Below are 24,807 nucleotides of genomic sequence, written 5' to 3'. Positions count from 1 at the left end.
CTAAAAAAAGTCTACTTATAAGGTTGATACCTTTTACTCTATTTTAAAAGTGAGTTTACTTTTTTTTTTTCTTTTTTAAATAAATAGGACTCTGGATTTGAAGACACAAAAGCATCATATTCCAGTGGTTGATGGAACTCCACTAGAGCCGCCACCAATAGTGGTAGTGGTAGTGGTGACGGGGCCTCCAAAGTTGGAAAGAGCACTTTGATATAATGCCTCATTCGGAACTTCACCTGGCAGAAGTTCACCGAGATCAGAGGCCCTGTGACGATCGTGTCAGGTAGGAGATGCCGCCACAGACACAGACTTGGCGTGGCTGTTGTCATCTGAGGGACATGCGTGTGTTTGTTGTTTTCTTGAGTGGAACATGTTAAATATTGTCACATCATGTTACCTCTCTCTTACTTTTACTAAGTTAGCTATAACTTCATAAAAGGATAAGTTCCCAGAGATAAGGATGTGATACATACCTTATCCTGACTGCTCTATGGCTTTGCCAAGCATGTTCCTTGGAAGGGCCTGACAGGCCTGGTCACTGTGAACACACCATTTAACAGACAGCACGTACCTCCTATGTGCCAGGTGCACGTGCTTGCCCTTATGAAGCCACATGCTGGTGGAAGTGCGCGTTTTCTCTTTTTCCTATGAGAATTTGTCTGCTTTGGGAGATGGTGACCTTTCCAAGTTTGAGGGAAGATGAAACAAACATCCAGTGGTAGAATGGCAATGTACACTCGGAAATCTCTTATTATTGCAGTAATATAGTTGGATTGAGGCTTTTCTTTATCTTTGGCGCATCCATATTTTATTTTCCTTTTTTTGAGACAGAGTCTTGCTCTGTGGCACAGGCTGGCATGCAGTGGTGTGATTACAGCTCACTGCAGCCTCAACCTCCCAGGCTCAAGCAATCCTCCTACCTTAGCCTCCTGAGTAGTGTATACCACCATGCCTGGCTAATTTTTCTTTTTTTTCCTTTTTTTTAATTTTTATGTTTTTGTAGAGATGGGATTTCCCCATGTGGCCCAGGCTAGTCTCAAAACTCCTGGGCTCAAGGGATCCACCTGCCCTGGTCTCCCAAGGTGCTGGGACTACAGGCATGAGCCACTGTGCCCCGCCAATCATTTGCTTGATCATTTTCTTATTACCTTAATTTAGAAATAATTATTGTAAATATTCTGTTGCATTATGTTTGAGGATGTTTTTAGCGATAGTGGGAATACAGGAAATTTTGATAGAGGTGAAGACATTGGCCTGCAGCTGAACAGCAAGATCATGGTTATCGTGGAGCCTGTCTAGTCAGAATTTTCCCTGTTTTGAGCACTTTTATTCATCTGGGTAGGCTTTTGATATTATCTAAATTTAGAACACAGGAAGAAAAACAGGATGGAATTTATTTTACCAGTTTTTGCCTATAAAAATGAACTTCTGGTACACTCCTATAAATGTTATGTGGTGTTTTACTGGATGCAATTAAAAAATGAAAATTAAGAGTTGATGGTTAGAGTTTTTTCAGGGTCTTTTTAAAGTAAAACTTTCATCTTTTCACTTACAGGTAAAAAGTGCAGACTCACCATTATTGAATGTGGGTGTGACATTAACATGATGATTGATCTGGCTAAAGTAGCAGATCTGGTAAGTGAGCAGGGGCAGCCTGGGGTGCTGATGGAGACTTACAGCATTGTGATAGGTTATTTACCCTGTGATGAAGGGAAGAGAGTTTTGTGATTATTAAAGGAATCATCGTCATCATCAGAGATATAGTAGATGTGATTGAATTGATGATAATAATAATAGGAATAAATGTTGTCATATTAATAATACAAATGGAATGTGCACCATAAAATGTGTTCCAAAATCTAAAAGCAAATCACAGGATGGAGAAAACCTTTAATGAACACAGCTAATAAGAGCTCATTAACATGCATACATATATATGTACAAATATATCATAGTAAGTACCATTTCTTCTTGGATCCTTCCTGGCACTGTGCTAACTGCTTTCTACAAATTTAGCTTACATAAACCCTTGATACACCCTTGAGGTGAGTAGGCATTATCTATAGTTTACATAAGATGAAATAGAGCCTCCCAGCAGTTAAGTAACTTGTGTGAAGATGGGACCCTTGTTCCTGATGGTTCTAGAACCTTCATCCTTAATGATAATGCTAAAGTAAGTACATGAATTGCCTGAAGAAGTGGTCAGAGTTTATCAATAGAAAATTTAGATAGTACTCAGTGTGTGGAAAATGTACGTGCTCTTACATTTATGGGAATGATAATGTTCACTATTTCTGATATTCTGTGATCTTTTACATTATCAAAAAAAAAAAAAAAAAAAAGGCCAGACACAGTGGCTCATGCCTGTAATCCCAGCACTTTGGGAGACCGAAGTGGGTGAATCACCTGAGGTCGGGAGTTCGAGACCAGCCTGACCAACATGCAGAAACCCCGTCTCTACTAAAAATATAAAATTAGCCGGGTGAGGTGGTGCATGCCTGTAATCCCAGTTACTTAGGAGGCTGAGGCAGGAGAATCTCTTCAACCCAGGAGATGGAGGTTGCGGTGAGGCGAGATCGCGCCATTGCACTCTAGCCTGGGCAACAAGAGTGAAATTCTGTCTCAAAAAAAAAAAAATTAGCAAAAAAATAAGCCATATTGATTAGGAAGTGTGGAGTGACAGATACCTTGTTTTTTTCATTTTTATTTAGTTTTTTCTAGAGCTACAGATTTTATACTTTGGCCTAGGAAGACTCCTAAAATATAAAGGAAAAAGTAATACAGATTTTAAAGTTGTGCCATTGTAATGTCAGAAAACTAAATAACATTCAAATTTTGAACATGTAATGCTACTATTAGTAAAAATAAGTGTAATTAATGTAAAGTTGTGTAAAGATTACTAAACTTGTATACTTGAAATGATTGAATAGTTCATAGAAGTCATTTGTTTCTCTTTTATTTAAAATGTAGCAAGTTTCTAATTTTAAATACATACATATTAAGAGATGCATTTACATTTTTTTATTTTTAGTTATTATGGATACATAATAGTTGTACATATTTATGGGGTACATGTAGTATTTTGATAGAAGCATACAATGTGTGATGATCAAATCAGGGTAATTCAGAGATCCGTCACTTCAAACATTTATCATTTATTTGTGTTAGGAACATTTTAATTTCATTCTTATAGTTATTCTGAATTATATAATAAATTATAGTCACCCTATTGTGCTGTTGGACACTAGAATTTATTCTATCTAACTGTGTTTTTGTACCTGTTAACCTTTCCCTCTTTGTCCCTCCCTCCCTGCTCCCCTTCCCAGCCTCTTAACCATCATTGAGAGAGATGCCTATGTAAATCTTAAGATTTTCAAAAGGAGCACACACATTTGGTAAAGCACTCTAACTGTAATGCACGGTACACACAATGCGCATTTTCTCTTTCCTTGCTGTAACCTCTGGTCTCTCAGGTCCCTGCAGAGCAGTATCCTTCCAGATACATATAAACACACATGCCACCCTTTAAAAACACAAACGGTAGCTTATTTTACACACTGTTCTATGCTTTGCTTTTTTGTGTGTAATATATCTTGAAGGTATATGATCAGTAAGTACTGTAGCTCTGCCTCCTTCTTTTTAATATAACATTCCATTCTGTGGATGCACCATAATTTATTTAGTCTAGCTTATGTTGATTGCTCTGCTCTGGGTTGTCAAAGCCTCCTGAGTACAGTAGAGGCACACACAATACGTGGATTTGGGTGTGTATGTGCGTGTGTGGATTAGGGGAGTAACACTGGCTTAGATGGCAAAGATTGGCAGCTGAGGGACTGTTTGCTCCCTTTTATTCCTGACCCTACAACCAGCTGCTTGTCCCTTGGCACTCTGGCATCAGATGTGGTGTGAGGATATTCCACCTGTTCTTTGAGCTGGTCCAGTGTTGCTGGAGAGCTCTGCTTGCTGCCTTGGTCTGCAGTGGCAGCTGTGCTTTCCTACAAGCCCAACTTCATATATTCTGTGGTTTTGGGTTTTGAATGTTTCCTAATTTAATCAAAGATGGGCATTTCTGTTTCCATTTTGTGTTATTTTTAGTTATCCATGGAAAGATAGAAACAGAACTATCTTTAATATTAAAATTACAAGTTTCCAGGAATCAGTTCTGAAATTATTTTGCAACTTTGAAGTGTCTTAAATTTTAAAAATTGGTCTTGGCCAGATGCAGTGGCTCACGCCTGTAATCCCAGCACTTCGGAGGCCAAGGCAGGCAGATCACAGGGTCAGGAGATCGAGACCATCCTGGTGAACACTGTGAAACCCCGTCTTTACTAAAAAAATACAAAAAAACTAGCCAGGCGTGGTTGTGGGCGCCTGTAGTCCCAGCTACTCAGGAGGCTGAGGCAGAAGAATGGCATGAATCCGGGGGGCGGAGCTTGCACTGAGCCGAGATCGAGCCACTGCACTCCAGCCTGGGCAACAGAGCGAGACTGTGTCTCAAAAAAAAAAAAAAAAAAAATTGGTCTTATCTGCTTATATTTTCTTATAGACTACCATTCATCATAATCTTTCTGTTTTTTTACTTAATTGTAAACTGGTAGCTATTTCAAATATTTCTGAGCAATTGAGTTATACAAATTAACATACAAGATAGAGGTTTCCATTGCATACTTCCCAGCAAAAAAACAGTTTTTTTTTTTTCTGTGAGGAGATTGAAAGAAGAGGTTGGTTTTCTGTACCTATTTAATATATTTCATTGATTATCACTTTCCTCCCATTCTTTGGATGTCAGAGACCTGTTATTTGGCTTAAAAATACATTACAGAAAACTTGATTTCTTTAAATTAGGATTTATTAGGTAAGGGCCAGGTTAGACCCAGCCTTTTCTGAGTTACTTCTCATGCATTAGAATTCTTAAAATGGATGTTTATATCCTAGTGGCCTTGTCTTATGGTTGCCTTTTAGAGCAAGTCAGAGGGTGGTGGTTTCTCTGTCTGGGTGATGCCTGTGTAGTCATTTGATTTAGTCTGGAGTGGGACTTTTCTGTCGAGGGCCAGATAGTGAATATTTTCGGCTTTGTGGACCATATCTTCTGCAGCTACTTAGCTCTGCAGTTGTAGTGCACAGGCGGCCATAGACAATATGTAAATGAATTAATGTGGCTATGTTCCAATAAAACTTTAGTTACAAACACAGGTGATGGGCTGGATTTGGCCCATGGGCCAGTTGCCAACCCCTAGTGTAGGTGGTCTGTTTTGGTAGTTTCTTCGAGAAATAATGTGTTGTGCTTGTAGGTACTGATGCTTATAGATGCCAGCTTTGGGTTTGAAATGGAAATGTTTGAGTTTCTAAACATCTGTCAAGCACATGGCTTTCCTAAAATTCTGGGAGTTCTCACCCACCTCGACTCCTTCAAGCATAACAAGCAACTGAAGAAGACAAAGAAGCGATTAAAACACAGGTTCTGGACAGAAGTTTACCAGGTAGGAAGAGAAATAATTGTTAGACACTAACAGTATAATCCTTTAAAAACAGACTAAAGAGGCCAGGCACGGTGGCTCACGCCTGTCATCCCAGCACTTTGGGAGGCAGAGTCAGGTGGATCACTTGAGGCCAGGAGTTTCGAGCTCAGGGCAATATGGCCAAACCCTGTCTCTACTCAAAAGGCAAAAATTAGTCGGGTGTGGTGGCATGCACCTGTAATCCCAGCTACTAGGGAAGCTGAGATGTGAGAATTGCTCAAAGCTGGGAGGCAGAGGGTGGAGTGAGCTGAGAGTGCACCACTGCACTCCAGCCTGGGTGACAGAGTGAGACTCCATCTCAAACAAACAAACAAACAAACAAAAAGACTGAAGAGACATTACTAAATGTCTCTCTAGGAATTGCCTCCTGAATTCCCTTTGTGTATGTGTTCCCAGTCTCTGGAAGGTTTCCCTCAAGAGAGTGGTTATTCTGGGCCTCTTGGTGTATCTCATTTGTCTCCGTACCTGCTGCACCAGGCAATGTCTGGGTGTTTTGAGTCGGGACTTAATAGAGTACATCAGAAGTTTCTCCCAGTTACAGGACCAGGCACTGCCCCTTCCTTTCCATACTGCTGTGGTCCATCGGCCACAGAACCGTTTCTGTGCTCAGAGGCCTCACCTCCCTCTCCTCACCATACTTAGACGGATGCCCCGGCTTGGTTGCAGAGCAGTCTGCCTCTGTGTGGTTCTAATAAGTCCTGAAAGAATCCAGCAAGGCTCTGGAAGCCTCAGGACAGTGGCTTTGCTGGAAGTCTCCCTTCTTAGGATTGCTTCTTGTTTAGAGCTTTTATTTTGTTGCAGTATTGACGAGAATTTAATTGAAATTTAATTTTTAATTTTCCTTTAATGTTTAGGTAGCCAAACTGTTCTACCTTTCTGGAATGGTGCATGGAGAATATCAAAACCAAGAAATCCACAATCTGGGCCACTTTATTACAGTTATGAAGTTTAGGCCTCTCATGGCAAACTTTTCACCCTTATATCCTGGCAGACAGGTAAAAAGTGATTGTAAACTTTTTCTTCCTGGGCCATATATTTCAAAGCTAAAAAGGCTAGAAAAAGAACAGTGATAGGATTTATTTTGTGCCTATTTGAATAGTGGGGGTAGAAGTGTAGTTGATGGAAAATGTCTACTTATATCATTGCTCAAAGATGTTGTGCCTTTGGGAGTAAATTAATTATGAGATGTTTAGGAAAATGGGAGGACTTGGAAGCATTTAAGGCTACAGGATGTGGCCCCATCCTACGTTCAGCCTCAGTTTTCAGTGATGCTGCCTTCGTGCCCGGGTGCTGGAGTCCTTCGTGCGTGCCTTCAGTTTCCTTCCTTTGTGCTCTTCTTTGTGCTGTGATTTTCTCAGCCTGGAATACCCTTTTTCCACCTGCCAGAATCCAAGCCACAGTACAAATCCCAGAGCACAGGCTCACCCTCTTCCAGAAACGGATTTTCTGAATGTGCTCTTCAATCTTCCCTGACCCCAAGTGGACGTCATCTCCCATCTGGTGTCTTATGGAATGAATGTCACTTTCAGCCTAGAGACACAGTTGTGTGCCTGCCCCTTTTCCTCTGCTGGATGGTGAACGGTGCTTCCTTATTTCTGCATTTTCTAGTTCCTAAGTGATGTGCTTAGTGGACAAGAGTGTGATGAGTCATTGACACATGAAAGGAGGTATAGGAACTTTGGCATTCATTTCTGCTGTATGATTGAGTTTATTTTTCTAGGATGGAAGATTTGACAAACCCAGAGGATATCCAAACAAACATCAAATGTGACTGGCAGGTGTCACTTTATGGTTATTTAAGAGGAGCACACTTGAAAAATAAAAGCCAAATTCACATGCCAGGTATTCTCTTGTTGTAGAACATACGAGAATTGCACATAGGATTCTTGGGATGGCTTCATTTCTCAGGAAAAATGAAAAATGACCAAACAAGGGAAGATGGCCTTGCTGGAGGTTTTAAACGTAAGCCAGCTATGTGTAGGCCTGCAAAGGTGTTACCGAATCCCTCTTCTCTGACCTCTTGTAGCTAGAGGGCCACTGTTCCAGTGTGGCACAATGCCCTTCTTTAGGGTCATGGGTTAAGCCCTTGGACTGTGGATCGTTTTTAACCCCCCAGTCAACAGTAGATACTTACTGGCTTCTTGTCAGTTGAAGCTGGCTTTTTGGGTCCTGTCTTCCAGGGGTAGAACATTTTGCCGTGAGTGACATCAGTTTCCTCCCAGACCCTCGTGTTCTTCCTGAATAACAAAAGAAGTGCTGTTTAGATAAGAAGGAGCAGCTGGTTTATGCGCCTGTTTCTGGAGTTGAGGGTGTGCTGTATGACAAAGACGCTGTCTGTGTTGACCTTGGTGGCAGCCACAGTTTTCAGGCATCAGTGAGGCAGGAGTCTTTGCTCTGAACTCTCATTATTCTTTCCTAATCTATTTTTTAATCAAAAAAAGTAATGTACTCAGCTTTTATTTATTGAAGATTTTTCTCTTGTACTTATAATAAAGGCCCAAATGCATATTGTCAATATGTAGAATAAAAAGAATACCATTTTTTCATTGTACCAAGCAGAAGAGTCCTGTCCTCCATGCCTCCTTGATCCGGGGCCCCAGCGCGGGCACTGCTGCCAGTGTGGCACCTGCATGGCTTATTTCTGTTTCTACAAAATCAGTGTGCTTTCCAGCTCTCGTTTGTCTTTTTCTTTTTCTCAATCACAGTGGTCTCCTCATTATTTTAAAGTGGATTTCCAATATTTATTTCTTAGTTCTGTAGTTGAATTTTATTGGGTTAAAAGCAGGGTTATTTAAAAATGTTAGAAAAGCTAGCACTGTTGTAGCACTGGAACTGAGGTTTTTCTAGCTAGGTGTTTAGGTTATCAGGTTATATACTCACTGAGCTTTGGACAAGTTTAATGGAGATGGGGATCCATTTCAAGCTTTGTTATAAGGATTTTCTTCTCTGGTGTTTGTGGCATTAAGAAAGGTTCTCAGGAAATGTGTCTAAGATAATTTTGAGAAACTGAGTGAAACCAGTGTCTCTCCAGGATCTTTGTGCTTTCCTCACGTGCCCTTTCTTGGTGGCCTTGATAGGACAAGGTGGGGCTCACCCATGAGCTGGTCCAGAGTCTCATCTCCACCTACTCCACCATTGATGCCAAGATGGCTTCAAGTCGAGTGATGCTGCTTTCCAATTCCAAACCACTTGGGTCAGAGGCTATAGATAATTGAGGGTAAGTCTGCTTTTTTTCTATTTTTAATAAAAAGATATATTACAGAAGATCATATCACCCATAATTCTGCCATCATAACACATTTTGGTGGGATTCATTCTATGTCGTTTTGTTTTCTTTGTGTGTGCATGTGTCTCTGAGGGCTCTTCACTTACCTGACATTACAAGGGAGTCTTATCTTGAAAAAAATACAGGATGCATTTTTCAACAGACTTCAAATATTCCTCAAATACCACGCCATCTTCCATAGGTTGCTTTTTTGGTTTTTCAGAGACCTGAGGCCACTTGGCTTTCTTTTGATGGCCGAAACACTAGAGCAGAGTCAGGGAGTTTGTGGCTGTCCAGAAGCCACATGCCTTGTCTCTGAAAGTTTTATTTAGATTATGTTGTATTATCTCCCATGGGTAGGTTTCCACTGATGTGTGGCTTATGTGAATTATTTTTCAGTCTGTGTTGGGAATTTGTATACCTTTATGCTTAGTGGATGTTTGCAAAACATTGATTTTGTTGTATTGATTTATGACTCCCAGTAAAATTTATCTGAAAATCTTGAGATAATGTAGTCTATAATTTGTTACAATGTGCATAAACTACCTACCACAGTGCCTGACATAATGAGTGTTATTAGCTGTTTTCATTTTTGCATATCCTTCTAGACATCCTTGTCTATAAGAATACTCTCTTCTAATATAGCTACAGGTAAAATATGTAATTTTATTTCTATATTCTGAGGATTTTTTTTCTATACAGTCTTTATGTAATCATGATTTTATTGTTACCAGTGTTTTTTTGTTATTGTGGTTTCTTTGTTTTTGTTTTTGTTTTTGTTTTTGTTTTTGTTTTGAGATAAGGTCTCACTTTGTCTCCCAGGCTGGAGTGCAGTGGCGTGATCTTGGCTCACTGCAGCCTTGAACTCCCAGGCTCAAGTGATCCTCCTGCTTCAGCCCCGCAAGTAGCTAGGACTACAGGAGTGCACCAACACTCCCGGCTAATTTTTTTTGTTCTGTTCTAGGGACGAGTTCTCACTATGTTGCCTAGGCTGGTCTCGAACTCCTGGGCTCAAGCAATCCTCCTGACTTGGCCTCCCAAAATCCTGGGATTACATATGTGAGCCACTATGCCTGGCCTCTTATTCCTGTATTCTAAGTTATCCATCCCTTATGGTATGATTTCTAGTTTTTTCTAATTTATGTTTTCATACTTTTATCTATTGTGCTACGTTAAAAAGCTTCATATAGTTTTCTTTCATCCAGTGATTTTAGCCCCCTGATAATCTTCTCTATCAGTTATGGCACTGGTGACTCAAAATGGATGTTATTCCTCTGTCATTCCTTCTAAGTTTGTTACCTGGCATTTTTAACAAAGAGCTTTCTCTTCTCCCCTTTGTTTCAGCATCACGGCTGACTAATGCACTTGCGTTTTATTCCATGGGTTATTTTCCATCACTGTCATTGTTCTTTCTGATGCCTATGCTGTCCCAGATTCAGCTGCGGGAGCCTTCAGCCTGTCTCCTGTGTCCCTTCAACTGTCTCTGTTAGTCTTTGAGCATTTCTTACTTTCTGACAGAACCAGAGGATCCAGGCTCATTTTGTCCTCTTCCTGCCTTGGGCCTGGACTCAGCCATTTCTCTTAAGGATCATGTGTTTTTAGCTTAGAAATTAATCAGCTTTCCAGAAGATCTATAAAACCCTAACTTCCCTTTTGAGCAATTTTTTTCTAAAATTAGATTTTTTTTTTTAAGGGTTATTCCTTTATTCTCTCTATAAGTTCTTTTGAAGTGTGGTGTTAGGGAACCATGCCTGAGTTTCCTTATTAACTCTTCCAGTGTTTATCAGATCATTTTTTCCCTACGCTATGTCATCTTAAACATCTTAAGCAATTCATTGACATTTTCTGTTTCTTTGTATTTTCATTGACTATACTGCCACTTCTAGATTAGCTGATTAATGTACAAATTTAATTATTTTGCATGTCCTTGGTGATATAGGCTGTTGATGCCAAAGGAGGAAAAACAAATAGACTTGAAAAGTGGTCGAATGCGTCAGAAAGCCATTTTTGGAGATGATTCTGTGCGAACGTCTTCTCTCCTTTCTTGATCTCTTAATTTTTTTTTCTTATCCAAATATATACCAGCTGATTTTGTCTTTCTAGAAGATCCAAGATCTTTGGTTTAGAGATATATTCTCTTAATGTTAACTGGTATTAGAATACTGTATTTTCTGTATTTTATTTCAATGCATTTTAAAAATAGAAATGATTGCATTTTCTTTTAACTTGTGAAGTAGAGCATGGCATACAAATTTTGTATTCTCATTATTTCAAAAAATTTCCTTCTTAGTGTACAAGTTGTATTCAGCACATAAAGTCCATCCAGCTTTGTTGTAGATGCAGTGTGATTATTACATGTTGATAAGGTGTGAATTGGAGATGGGATCCAAAAGTACTGTACTTATTGTAATTTTTAAGCTAATTGTAGATTTGGTGGTGAATATTTTACTACTGCAAAATGAAAATGGCATTTCATCAGAAGTTGTTTTATGGTCTTTCAGGCATTTTATTTTATATCTTTGATGCTTTTTGCCCATGAAGTATCTCTTTTGTGTGTTTGTGTGTATGTGGACTGATTTGCTGTAAATTTCACAGTGCTCATTGTCAGGGATCATCAGAATCAGGCCTAGGCAGAGAGCTGAGCAGTACTCTCAGTATGTCTCTGTGTCCTGGTTGCCACATATCTCTGTTGTTTATTTATAAATTGGAGAACTCTCTGATGTGTAACAAAGGTTGGATAGATCAGAGACAATTGGAAGATGAATCCTCTACTCTATTGTCACCTCTTCTTTTTCTATTCACACATGTCAGATGGAGACATGCGTGTTGTAAATTATTTTGTCAGAATGAAAGCCTGGCAGATTAAATGATTTCTTCTCTTTTTGCTGTACTTGATATCGATCTCTTGTTCATTTCTTGATAATATGTTTGGTTATTTTTGTTTTCATTGCTTTTGGTGTCAGAGATGGCTTTGGATTCCCTGTTCTGTGTGCTCCTGTCTGGCTCCTGAACCCAGCTGGAGAGGTGTGTCAATCCCAACTGGTGAAGTACTGAGAGGAAGCTACACAAAAGGCAGCAAGGTGTTAATAAGTGTACCTCTGACATTTTAACCACCTCTGACTTTTCCATGGAATGGACAAGTAGTAGTCTCTGTCAGAGCAATGTTTTAAAGGAAAAAAAGAAACTTGAGGTCGTAAACTGTTTGTTAATTTATGCTGTTATTTTGTGTTTACTCAACTGATTTATATTGACTTGTAAATTAGTAATTTATGAACTACTATTCATCAATTCATTGCCTACATGTCAGCAAACAAGTTTTCTTCTTAATAAAGAATCCGGTGGCTGGGCACAATGGTTCACACCTGTAATCTCAGCATGTTGGGAGGGCAAGGCAGGAGGATTCCTTGAGGCCGAGAGTTCAAGACCCGCCTGGGCAACATAGCAAGATTTCATCTCTACAAAAAAATGAAAACATTGGCTGGGCATGGTGGCTCATTCCTATAGTTCAGGCTACTCAGGAGCCTGAGGTATGAGGATCACTTGAACCCAGGAGTTTGAGGCTGCAGTGAGCTATGATCCTAACACTGCTCTCCAGCCTGGGTGACACACCAAGAGACCATCTCTTCAAAAAAGGAATCTAGGGGCATCAGTGTGTGCACACAGCATGGCTTGTGAATGCGGAAGTGCCTGTGTGCATAGTTGTGCTCAAGAATGTGTTGATGATTATATCTTCTCAGCATGAAAAAAGTTGTTTTTTTTTTTGAGATGGAGTCTTGCTCTGTTACCAGACTGGAGTGCAGTAGCGCTATCTCTGCTCACTGCAACCTCTGCCTCCCGGGTTCAAGTGATTCTCCTGCCTCAGCCTCCTGAGTAGCTGGGACTACAGGCACACGTCACCACTCCTGGCTAATTTTTTGTATTTTAGTAGAGACGGGGTTTCACCATGTGGGCCAGGATGCTCTTGATCCCCTGACCTCGTGATCGGCCCACCTAGGCTTCCCAAAATGCTGGGATTACAGGTATGAGCCACCGTGCCTGGCCTGAAGTTCACGTTTATAAAGATCTCTCTACATCTTAGATTTGATTCTTCCTTTAAATATTTTTCTCATTGACATTTGAAAGCACCTGACCTTATATAAAATGAAGAATTTTCATAACTCCATAAAAGGAGAATTATGACATCATCTACTATTTCTTTCTCTTGTCTCATAAATCTAAACCATCAACCTGCTTATTTTTGTATACTGTCACACTATGTATTCCCTGCATTGAATGCCTTTCTATTGACATTGTCTGTAAAAATTGTGGGAAGTTTTCTGCACCCTAAATTTTCTGTTATGGGGATTAGATATCCAGTATCCATGTTTTTCCAAGTCTTACGTCAGAAAGGGTAAATACAGCCCTCACAGCAGCCTGTTGTTTGTCCCGCAATTGTGTTTCCATCACATTACACAAAGCCTCTTTGTCTTTGTGGTTGTACCCTGCTAATAAGTTTTTTTTAAATTATGTAATGTGTGTATATACAAATACCTATATGTATGTGTGTACACATACAGCTGATATCTACTGAGATTATGTATGCATGAACTATAGAATTAACTTGTAATTTTAAGAAAATAAATTATTTTGTAAAGATAAATCTCATGTTTAAGAAGGGGAATTACAATTGAATCATTTAGGGATGCCTCAGCCTAAACATAATATGGAAAAAGCCATAACCAAAAGTCATTTTAGAGTACTGCTAGGTTACTCAACCTATCATCACATTTAATTAAAATGTCAGTTTGAACCATGGCCAGTCGATTTTTGTTAATATGTTATTTAAATCAACTTGTGAAGTCTTCATTTTAGATATAGAATTTGTGTTAATGAACTGCAAAATAACATTCTATTGCTTGGAAGATGTGTTAAAGCCTAAATATTTATGACTTTGTAAAAGAAGAAAACCAGCTGGTGATCAGTTGGCATTAGTATATAAGGATGTACTCATATTTGATAATAGCCATTTTTTTCTAACAAGAGTAAGGGAGTTGGGAATGGGAGGCAGAGACAGGGACACAGATATATAAAAAATTGTAGACAAAACTGTATTGCGTTCTGAGTATGGTTCTGTGATCCATGGTTCAGTTTGAGAGGTTCCTGTGTCCCTTATGAGAAGGGACAGGAAAGCCAGGAGGACAGGAGTATGTTTGGGCCTGTGCCTGTGCTTCCACCGCAGAAGTCAGCAGCTCTACCTTTCTCTTTTCTCCTCTTTATCTAATAATTGTTTCCTCTTCAAATTTGGGAAATGAGCTTAATCAAAGATTTGTTGTGTTGTTTATTTGTTTGTTTTTGAAATGTGGCCTCAGTGTGTTTGCCCAGGCTGACCTTAAACTCCTGGGCTCAAGTGATCCTCCCTCTCAGCGTCCTGTGTAGCTGGGACTACAGGCATGTGCCACCACACCCAGCTAAGTTAATGCTAATGTGTAGTATATCTGATTCAGTTTTGAAGGGCAGGATATATATAGATAGTTATGTTGTGTGTGTGGTGGGGGGGTTAGTGTTTGTGTGTGTGTGTGTGTATATATATATATATATATTTATATATTACGTCCATTGCTGCTACAACAAACTACCAGTATGTCAGGGCATAAAATAAATTTATTACACTCCTGTATATCAGAGTGTGATGTGGATCTCACTGGGCTAAAATCTAGGTGGTGGAAAGGCTACCTTCATCTCTAGAGGCTCTAGGGGATCTTTTTTCTCACCTTTTCCACATTCTGGAGTCTGCCTGCAATTTTTGGCTTTGGGCTCTTCTCCACTCTCACCATTAGCAACCTTGCATCCCATGGGCCCTTCTTCTATGGCCACATGTCTCTGTGGCTCTTTCCTTCCCCCTTCTCTTCCACTGTTAAGGACTCATGTGCTTACTTAGTCCTGAATGGAGACACCGTCATCATCCACATGAGCCCACTGTCCTAATCCATACAGGCTGCTACAAGGAAATACATTAGACCAGGTAGCTTATAAATAACAGAACTTTGTTTCTCACAGTCCTGAAGGCTGAGAAGTGCAAGATCAAGGTGCCGGCAGTCTTGGTGTCTGGTGAAGGCCTGCTTTCTCATAGAGGCTTCTTTCTTGCTGTGTCTTCACATGGTGAGAGGAACAAACAAGCTCCCTTGTGCCTTTAATAAGGTGCTAATCCCAGTCATGAGGGCAGAGTCTCCCGTAAGGCTTAACCTCCTAATACCATCACCTTGAGGGTTAGGATTTTAACACATGAACATTGATGGAACACAACGTTCATTCCATAGCACCAGGGTAGTCTCCTCATGTCAAGGTCTTTACCTGAATCACATGCATGATGTACCGTTTTCATGTAAGGTTCTAGGAATCTGTGGACATCTTTGGGGGGCCATTATTTTGCTGATCACATATTACATATATTTTAACATTCTAGACTAGTATGAAAACAATGCCACTTCCATTGCTTTATATACATATATATATATACATTGTCTAATGCTATAATTAAAAAAAGTTGTAGACACAAATATACCCATTTAAAAAAAATTTTTTTTTTGCTATTTTACTTCACACTGCCAACTCCTTTTTCCTGAAACTGCTTCAACTCTGGAATTCTTTTTTGCTATTAGTTTTATTTTATTGAAATATTCATGAATGAGCATACACTTGTATATGGATTTAAAATTCACAGTAATGTTCTCATGAATTCATCTGTGAATAACATTTTATAGACAAAATGTCTGCACTAGGACAAGAGAAATATCTATAATTCCTTTGTTCTAAGGTACCGCCATTCATTGTTATTATTTTAAAATACGAGTGTCGACTGATGTTAAAACACAAAATGGGGCCGGGAGTGGTGGCTCCCGCCTGTAATCCCAACACTTTGGGAGACCGAGGTGGGCGGATCACCTGAGGTCAGGAGTTTGAGAACAGCCTGGCCAACATGGTGAAACCCTGTCTCTACTAAAAATACAAAAATTAGCTGGGCATGTGTTGCGTGCCCATAATCTTAGCTACCCGGGAGACTGAGTCCGGAGAATCGCTGGAACCTGGGAGGCGGAGGCTGCAGTGAGCCGAGATCATACCAGTGCACTCCAGCCTAGGTGACAGATCGAGACTCTGTTCTTCCCCCAACCTCCCAAAAAAACACAAAAAGGGATAATTGGCCGGGCACAGTGGCTCATGCCTGTAATCCCAGCACTTTGGGAGGCCGAGGTGGATGGATCACCTGAGACCGGGAGTTTGAGACCAGCCTGACCAACATGGAAAAAACCCATCTCTACTAAAAATACAAAAATTAGCTGGGCATGGTGGCACATGCCTGTAATCCCAGCTACTCAGGAGGCTGAGGCAGGAGAATTGCTTGACTCTGGGAGGTGGAGGTTGCTGTGAGCCAAGATCGGCACCATTGCACTCTAGCCTGGGCAATAACAGCAAAACTCCATCTCAAAAAAAAAAAAAAAAATTATAACTGGGCAGTGGAATTGAAAATCATTTTAAAAAATATCCAAAATACCTAAGGAACTTGTATAAATAAATAGGAAAAAAAGAGAGAAAAACATCAAGAAGCCCACAAAAAAGCAGATTTGTAAATGGGCAATGGATTTGAATAGACATTTAGCCATAGAAGGCATCCAGTTGGTGAAAAGGCATATGGAAAGGTGCTCAGCATCACTGATTATCAGGAAAATGAAAATGAAAACCGCCACGAGTGGTTTAGACCATAGCAGCATGCATGAAAGTTTTCAGACCTCCAGTTGTTGGGAGTGGCCGAGGAGATTGGGTAGCTTCTGTCTGAGTTGGAAGAGTGGAGTCTCAACAAGAACCAGTGTATTCTGGACATGTGTGTGCCCTGGAGTGTTCATGGCTGGATGCCTTGTCTACCTGTGCCTTACAGAGTGACACCATTGTGGTGTGGTCGATCAGAGGGGCAGGAGGCTTTCAGAGGGAGTGGGAAGTGGTGGGGCTTGGTTTGTTTGCCCATGGATGGCAGCAAAAGTGAGTTGGCTCCCCAAGAACTTTTACCAGTAGCCTGTTTTGCTACAATTCTAGACCCAGACTGGGGTCCCAAGGCATCATAGCCCACAGCTTCTTAGCAAGTGCATGTTCAGTTGGATCCCCCAGCTCAGCCTGGGTCATCCCCACCTTCTGCCTATTGGGCCATACATAGCTCAGCTCTGTACTGAGCCATCATCCCATGGTGAGCAAGACCCCATTCTTGGTCTTCAGTCTCTTTCCCTGCAGCATGCAATCAAGGTGGTGGCTGGAAGGGGCCAAGAGGCCACATGTCACAGTGCCCTGCTGCCTGAACAAGGACCAGAGGCCTGTGGAACACATGGCTCTCAGATTTCTCCCATTTGATGACTCATCAGCTGCCCCCACATGGCTTTCTAGCTCACAGCAGATCTAGCCTTCTCTGAGCAGTGAAGATGGGATGTTTTATGGTCATTTTCCCTGGTGTGCAGAGCCCAAGTGGAGTTCTTCAGCACACCCTACACCATCCCCTCACTAACACCCCCACCTGTCCAGTCTTACCTGCCTTCATATCAAAAGCACTCAGTTAACCCAGAGGGCTTCAGCCCTGCCCTGCCTGACTTTCTAGGAAACCCCTCTCTCCACCCACCCTAATCAGACACTGTCTGAAGGTTCCCCCTCATCATTTTAAAAGGAAGAGAAATTTTTCTGACACAGAGGTTCTGGTGAAGTGGCCAGCTCCCACGTCACAGGGTGATGGCGGTTTGGGCTGGACCAGGATCAGACAGTGCTGTCCTGGGGCTGGCCATCTGATAAGGGGCTCCAGAAAGGGCAGTGGTGGACCCCTGGGAGGCTTTCTGCTCTCCTGATCACAGGTTTTTAGTGAGAGGACCTATTGGCCACTAGGGTGTCTGCGGGGGTGTGTGTGTGTGTGTGTGTGTGATGTGTGTTTACTTGGAGTGACTTCTTTCAGCATGAAGCCCACTGTTTTGCTGAATGTATCTCACTGTTTCCTGAAACTCAGTACATTCAGCTGGCTTAAGGGTCCTGGGGCCTCGCTGTGTCATATTTGCACAAGCCTAGTGTCTGTGCAGACTGTACACTGGAGTTCAGTTGTAAGACCCTTTTGATCCCTTATTCTGTTCCTGTAATGGAAAAGCCATTTCACTCAATGGAATAGAAACCCAGATCTAATGGAGAGATGTTCTAATCTGCCATACACTGGGGCAGTGGCCAGTGATTTGGACTTTGTGGCACAGATGGAAATTTCCAGGTTCTCTAGGTGGTAGGCAGAGGCCTCACTTTTTAAGAAACTCCCCCACTCCACCCCGGCCAATGAGGACGTTGCTTAGAGGTATTTCTATCAGTGTTGAGTAGAAGAGATCATTTCTTGGTGTTGAATTTCAGGTAAGGATGCCAGCTTCTGCATATCAGGGTGGTGATGTTTGGGCTGCGACAGGTCTAGACAGCAGTCTGAAAGGGGGCTCAAGGAAGTAGCTGTGAACGGCCCCTGGGATGTTTTCTGCTCCCCTTTCTGCAAATCCCCTGGAGGGAGATCCTGTTAGTCACTACGGGATGTGTGTGTGTGTGTGTGTGTGTGTGTGTGTGTGTGTGTGTGTGTGTGTGTGTGTGTTCATCACTTGTTGCTTGGGGGTGGGAAGAGAAAACAACAACCTACAGAATCCATTGTTCTCAGTTCATCTCCCATCCTAGTCCAATCATGGCCTAACATCCTTAGCTACCGATCACAGAGGAGACTGCGCATTTGTGTTCATGTGGCCTTGGATGTTGGCAGATTCAGATTGGTGCCCCAGGCATCTGTGCCTGTAACTGCAGTTTCAGCGGGCTCAGGACCAGGCTAAAGGGCCTCCAAGCTTCCTCCAGTTTCCTGGTGCATGCATGTGCAATATGCTCCCCTGGCCTGGATCTTTCCTGCCGCTTCTTGCCAGTTGGGTGTGAACTAGCTTATTAACCAGTTTTTTTTCTGAGCTTTAATCGAACTGGCTCCAACCAGTTGGAGACTTGAAAAGGGCTACATGATAGTTATAGATTTTTAAAGATATATTATTATTTTAGAGTAGTTTTGAGTGTACAGCAAAATGGAGTGCAGAGTCCAGAGATCTTATATGCCCTCAATTCCTGTATACTCTCGGGTCACTCCACCAACAACCTCCTACACCAGAGCCACTTTGAAACATTAGAAAATATATTTGAGCATTCAGAAATGTATAAACTAGGCAGCCCCAGACTGCAAGCAGCTCAGAGGTCCAACAGAGAGGCTTAGGGAGGGTGGGGGAAGAATTTTATATGGTGAATGTGGAAGAAAAAGAAAATACTTGATTGGGTAAAGTGGAGCAGTGGCCTCATTTGGAACATTACAGTGGAAGGTCTCTAGTTAGATGTTAGTTGGTGGTTTCTGATTGGTTAAGCTTAAGTTTCCTTTTATTATTTACACTGAGTCAAGTTTTGGTTTATTTAAGGAGGAATTGAGTGCACTGCAGCCACCTCAGCCTCATGGCCACCTGTTTATTTGATTATTTTTAACAGAGAAGATCCTTTTAAAAATATCTGTTACCCTGGCTGGAGTGCAGTGACGTGATCACAGCTCACTGCAGCCACAACCTTCCAGCTCAGGTGATCCTCCCACCTCAGTGCTCCCCACCCTGAGTAGCTGGGACTACAGGCATGTGCCACCACACCACCATGCTAGGCTAATGGTTTGTATTTGTTTGAGAGATGCAGTTTCCCTAAGTTGCTTAGGCTTCTTTTGAACTCTTAGACTCAAATAATCTGCCTGCATTGGTCTCCCCAAGTGCTGGAATTACAGGCCATCTAAATCTTTTATCTCAGATTTGCCTTGTGACAAAAGGAGGGGTACTTTTTCTGACATGATGAGGCCGAGAAAGGTGAGGTGGGTGCATCCTGTGCATGTGATTTTCTCAGGTGATGGGAATATGGTCGGCTCTTGCCTAATGGGATATATTTTCTCTTTGAATGATTTGGCAAGATATCAGATGAGAGAAGTTGAATAAATGTTAGAAGAACATAGAAAAAATAGATTATACACGTTGGGTTTCTGAAGAAATGATGTCATTGGAGAAACAAAACTTTTATTGATTTCTGGAAACATTTAGGGCCAATTTTTTGTGTAAGTAATTTGAATTTATAATGATATCTCTGACCACTTTTTGATATTTTTTCTGGTTCAGGTGAGTGGTGTCATTGAGCAAACACAAAGTCGGGCTCATCCAAGGATGAGATTTTGCCAGAGAAAGGATGAGCAGCAAGTCAGGGAGCTTAAGGTAATTATGAGAAAGTGACTATCTAAAATTGCTTAGGTAGAAGGAGACAGATTGGATTTTTGTATGTTTGGTATTTGGGATAAGAGGGATGTGGGTGTGTACTTGAGATGTGTTGTTTATTCTCTCTCTCATTTTTTTCTTTTTTTTTTTTGAGAGGGAGTCTCACTCTGTCGCCCAGGCTGGAGTGCTGTGGCACAGTCTTGGCTCACTGCAACCTCTGCCTCCCAGGTTCAAGGGATTCTCCTGCCTCAGCCTCCCGAGTAGCTGGGATTACAGATGCCTGCCACCACGCCCGGCTAACTTTTGTGATTTTTTTTTTTTTTTTAGTGGAGACGAGGTTTCACACTATGTAGGCGAAGCTGGTCTCGAACTCCTGACCTCAGATGATCCACCCACCTCAGCCTCCCAAAGTGCTGGGATTACAGGCGTGAGCCACCGCGCCTGGCCTGTTTATTCTCTTAAGAGAGAAAATGAGGGGATTAATGGACTGTAGTTCTGGACAAGGTGGAAAACTCTTAAAGTGGAAGTACTGGGGCAAGTGCTCTGACAGGCCAGGATGGTGCAGTCAGTCCCTTCACCCAGAAATCAGTAGAATGTTAGCATTTCAGACTCAAACCTTGTGAAAAACAAGTGGTGGAAAGGAAATCCCTCACAGCAACTGGCACCATAATCAAGACAATGTTTGCAGAATACATGGAGTTACCTGCTTTCAGCCCCAGGTCGTAGCTATTGTCTGCCCTGCTGATATGTGATAATAATTTGTGATCCTGTTGTCTTAAAATGGGGTCACTCATCTCCAGTAGAATTAAGTCCACAGTGAAGTTGTCCCCCCATCCCCAAAGAGATAAACATATATGAATGAACTCACGTGATAACAACTACTGCTGCCTGGGATCATGAGAGACCTGAACTGAACTGATAGGAAGTGAAAGGTGGCTGAGATAATGAGAATAGACCCATCTGCAGAGGATCATAAAACCAGCAAAGACAAGATCTTGTCTAAGATGCCTTCACAAACTTTGTCCATGAGAACTCTTAAGGATTTCACCAGACCTGTTGGCTGCTGCTGTGATCTCTGCCCAAGAGGAGCCTCTGACCAACATCCAAAGGGCTTCTGGACCCACTGGACTCCTCTGGAGGTACCTTGGTCTCCCGATCCATGGCTGTGGTTTTTTACTCCCTTTATCACTGCCTGTGTGTAGAATGATAATTGCACAATTGATAGTGTGAAGACCTCTTGATAAATGGTAAATCTGAGCATATGTATTTGGCTGACATGTCATTGTGAAACCTCACAGCTTCAGTCAGTGTCTCTCCAAGGACTAAACAATGGAAGACTGTAGAAGATGCTATTCATTAAGATATCTCAAGAATATGGAAGACTATTATTCGCTTCTCATGGGACAGGACTTTATAGGGCATCTGAAAAAACTCCCATGAAAAATCACTTTTACAAAATGTCAAGTTATGATATCCAAGATGAAACCAATGAGTCACAACATTCACATAATACACTGTACAACCCTGATCTCTTGACTGTCATCAAATGTTTCTTACCTCTAAACCAAAGTTTCATTTTATAATTTAATTTTTCTCATTTTTTCCATTCTCTTAGCTTAAGAAAAGATCATTACAAACTTTTTGTAAGTTTTTCATATATGCTTGCAAAGGGTTGTAAAACTTTATTGTGAGTATTCTTGCTTTAAGCTGAAACTTCCCTAATCTTTCTTTAGAGATTGTGGCATAGCATGTTAGTTTCTTTTCCATATCCGATTGTTTCCTGTAATGAATACAGAAATACGGGCACTATTTTGTAACTTTAAATATACATCATCTCAAGTCTACAAGAATTATCCAAAATGGTATTTAATGACATTTCTAGGTCTTCAGACACTATTAATGCAGATTGTAGCCTCTAGGTCCTGAAGATTTTACTAGATACTGGTTACTGAAACTGAGCTTTCTTGAATTCTTTTTCCTTCCACTGTGGTTTCCCGCATTTCAACATATCATCTATTTTTGTCCTCAAAGGTTACTTAAATTTTTTCCACAGAATTAAATTAAATATGAATCATCCCTCCTCTGATTTTTGAAATGACCCTTTGCTTCCTATGATAATGATTCTTCTGGTCCGTTTTGTAGTTATATGTTAGAGTTTGTAAATAGTCACACATTTTGCAACTGCATATAATTTTCTTATTATTTTTTCCTCTTCCTCTAAAACTGCTGTTATTTCTTTTAACTTTTTGTGGGAAAAATTAAACCCATCTTTCACTTTGTTGATATACTTATTTATAATTGAACTCCTTGATTTTTGCTCGAATTGCTTTTCAAGTTACCCACTTTTAGGGAAGACATTATTTGGGTTTTGTTTAGTGTATCAGGCTTTTTTTAGTTAGTTGTATCAAGAAGTGTAGACTTTTCTATACATAATATCCTTTTTCCCACAGTATTTTTTTTTTTTTTTTTAAGTCTAGCCGGGTGCAGTGGCTCATGCCTGTAATCCCAGACTTTGGGAGGCCGAGGCGGGCGGGTCACGAAGTCAAGAGATGGAGACCATCCTGGCTAACACGTTGAAACCCCATCTTTACTAAAAATACAAAAAATTAGCTGGACATGGTAACGGGTGCCTGTAGTCCCAGCTAATCAGGAGGCTGAGGCAGGAGAATGGCATGAACCCAGGAGGCAGAGGTTGCAGTGAGCCGAGATCGTGCCACTGCACTCCAGCCTGGGTGACAGAGCAAGACTCCATCTCAAAAAAAAAAAAAAAAAAAAAAAAAAAAATTCTGTTAAAATAAAGGTCATCGAAAGATCTTTTCCTAAACCTTTCCTTTACCAGAAATAGCTCTAGTGTCACATGGTCCTTTCTCCCTTCTTGCTTTTGTAGGAATCCAAAGCTAATCTGTCCCTGATCCGGATTGCACGCACCTGTGCCTTTTGGGGCCCTTCTGCATTAGTTCTTCCTTCTCTTCTAACCTCAAAAATGTGTTTTCTCTGTTGGCTCTTTCCCTTTAACATAGAAGTATACTCACGCTTTTGTTGAATCTTGAAATAAAAGGCTTCCTTTACCACATATCTCCCTTTAATACTACATCTCTCTTCTCAGCCAAATACTTGGGAAGAGAAGCCCTGAGTTTGTGTCATTGTTTTCTCACCTCCAGTTCACTACTTTGCCCACTGCCTGACATCCAGCTCGCTCACACACACACACAAGCCCAATCACTAAGTTGCCATAGCTAATTTGTAGCTTTCCTGCCTTCCTGGCAAAATTTGACTCTGCATTGGGATAATACATGTCGAGTACCTATTGAACAGGTACTGTGCTAGGTGCTGCTGTTATAGATATGAAAAGAAGGCATCATCTCCTTTCTAACAACTCACAGGAGCAGCCATTCCTGATTCATACACATCTCTTGACTCCCAGTGCTCACTTTTGCAAGCTTCACTTAATGCCGTGTAAATCACCCTATTCTCCAGGTCTTCTTTCTTCCCAGTTCTCCTTACTATACACACCTTCTCAAGGCAGTCACCTCCACACCCATGGCTTCAATTGCTTTCTCCATTCTCTGAGAACAATAGAATTTTAAATGGTTTTATTTCATGTATTAGCTTTATTTTATACAAGGTGCCTCACTTGCTGTAACCATAGATTCAGAGTTGCTCCATGAAAGTAATAAATGAAAAATGGTGATTTTTTAGCATGTAAATTTTAGGAAATTTCCCCAGTTACGCTTGATGGCTTGATTTAGTGTGTATGTTATTTTTGAAAACATATGTTGGGATGTCACAAATGGACTTAGCCTACAGAGATTTATATTCAACTTTTGACTAGAGAGTTCCATTTTAATGTGACACTGAGAGTAAAAAACAATCTTTTCCTCCTTACCCATTTCTCTTCCTACATTCTCGGCCAGGAGGAAGGCACTGCTACATACCCAGTCTTCCCCAGCAGAGCCTGAGCAGCTCTGTTTTCCTTCTACTTCCCCTCTTCTTTCACATCTCATGACCAAGCACTTCCTATTCTGTCTCCCAAATGATCACAGACTTTTTCCTCCACTTTTGTCACTGCCACTGCCCTTAGCATTACTCTGCCTTTAGAGAAAGTCTCTTAATTGGTTTGGTTGCTTCCTTCAGTCTTTATTATACAGACCACTACACGCACATCTGACAGAGACTTTTCACCTTTTTATGGTTGAATGACTGAAATTCCCAGAATAAAATTAAAACCACCCCAGCATCAAATTTGAGGTCAAATAGAGGTGGGTTTGTATCCCAGGTTCATATACTGTCCAGCAGTTTGGTCTCAGAAAACTGACCTCCTTAAGCCTTTGTTTGTGTATCTGCCTACACTCATTGAGAGTTGGGACTGTTTCACACATACAATGCCTGGCATGTAGAAGGGACTTAATCAATGTTGAAAGAAGGGGAGGCATTTTAAAATCCACATCAAAAAAATGTTGTTCTGTTTGGGAGTGGTGGCTCACGCCTGCAATCCCAGCACTTTGGGAGGCCAAGGCAGGTGGATCACCTGAGGTCAGGAGTTCGAGATCAACCTGAACAACATGGTGAAACCCCATCTCTACTAAAAATACAAACATTAGCTGAGCATGGGGGCGGGATCCTGTAATCCCAGCTACTTGGGAGGCTTAGGCTCATGCCTGTAGTCCTAGCACTTTGGGAGGCTGAGGCGGGCCTGACCAACATGGAGAAACCCCGTCTCTACTAAAAATACAAA

The 24,807-nt window shown here is 41.2% G+C and overlaps 1 protein-coding gene across 1 annotated transcript in view; it reads left to right on the top strand.

Moving 5' to 3' along the window:
• Nucleotides 1-309: 309 nt before the first annotated feature.
• The window catches only part of LOC101144261 (arf-GAP with GTPase, ANK repeat and PH domain-containing protein 10), a 48,713-nt gene continuing 24,215 nt past the window's right edge, over nucleotides 310-24,807 (top strand). The window contains 5 exon segments of the mRNA XM_063710103.1: nucleotides 310-1,240; nucleotides 1,556-1,635; nucleotides 5,292-5,480; nucleotides 6,374-6,514; nucleotides 8,597-8,736. Of these exon segments, the coding sequence (XP_063566173.1) occupies nucleotides 1,189-1,240; nucleotides 1,556-1,635; nucleotides 5,292-5,480; nucleotides 6,374-6,514; nucleotides 8,597-8,736 (602 nt within the window). The 5' untranslated portion in view covers nucleotides 310-1,188.

The sequence above is a fragment of the Gorilla gorilla genome, chromosome 8, assembly GCF_029281585.2.
Source record: "Gorilla gorilla gorilla isolate KB3781 chromosome 8, NHGRI_mGorGor1-v2.1_pri, whole genome shotgun sequence".
NCBI lineage: Eukaryota > Metazoa > Chordata > Mammalia > Primates > Hominidae > Gorilla > Gorilla gorilla.
This window is presented reverse-complemented; position numbering and strand designations above follow the sequence as displayed.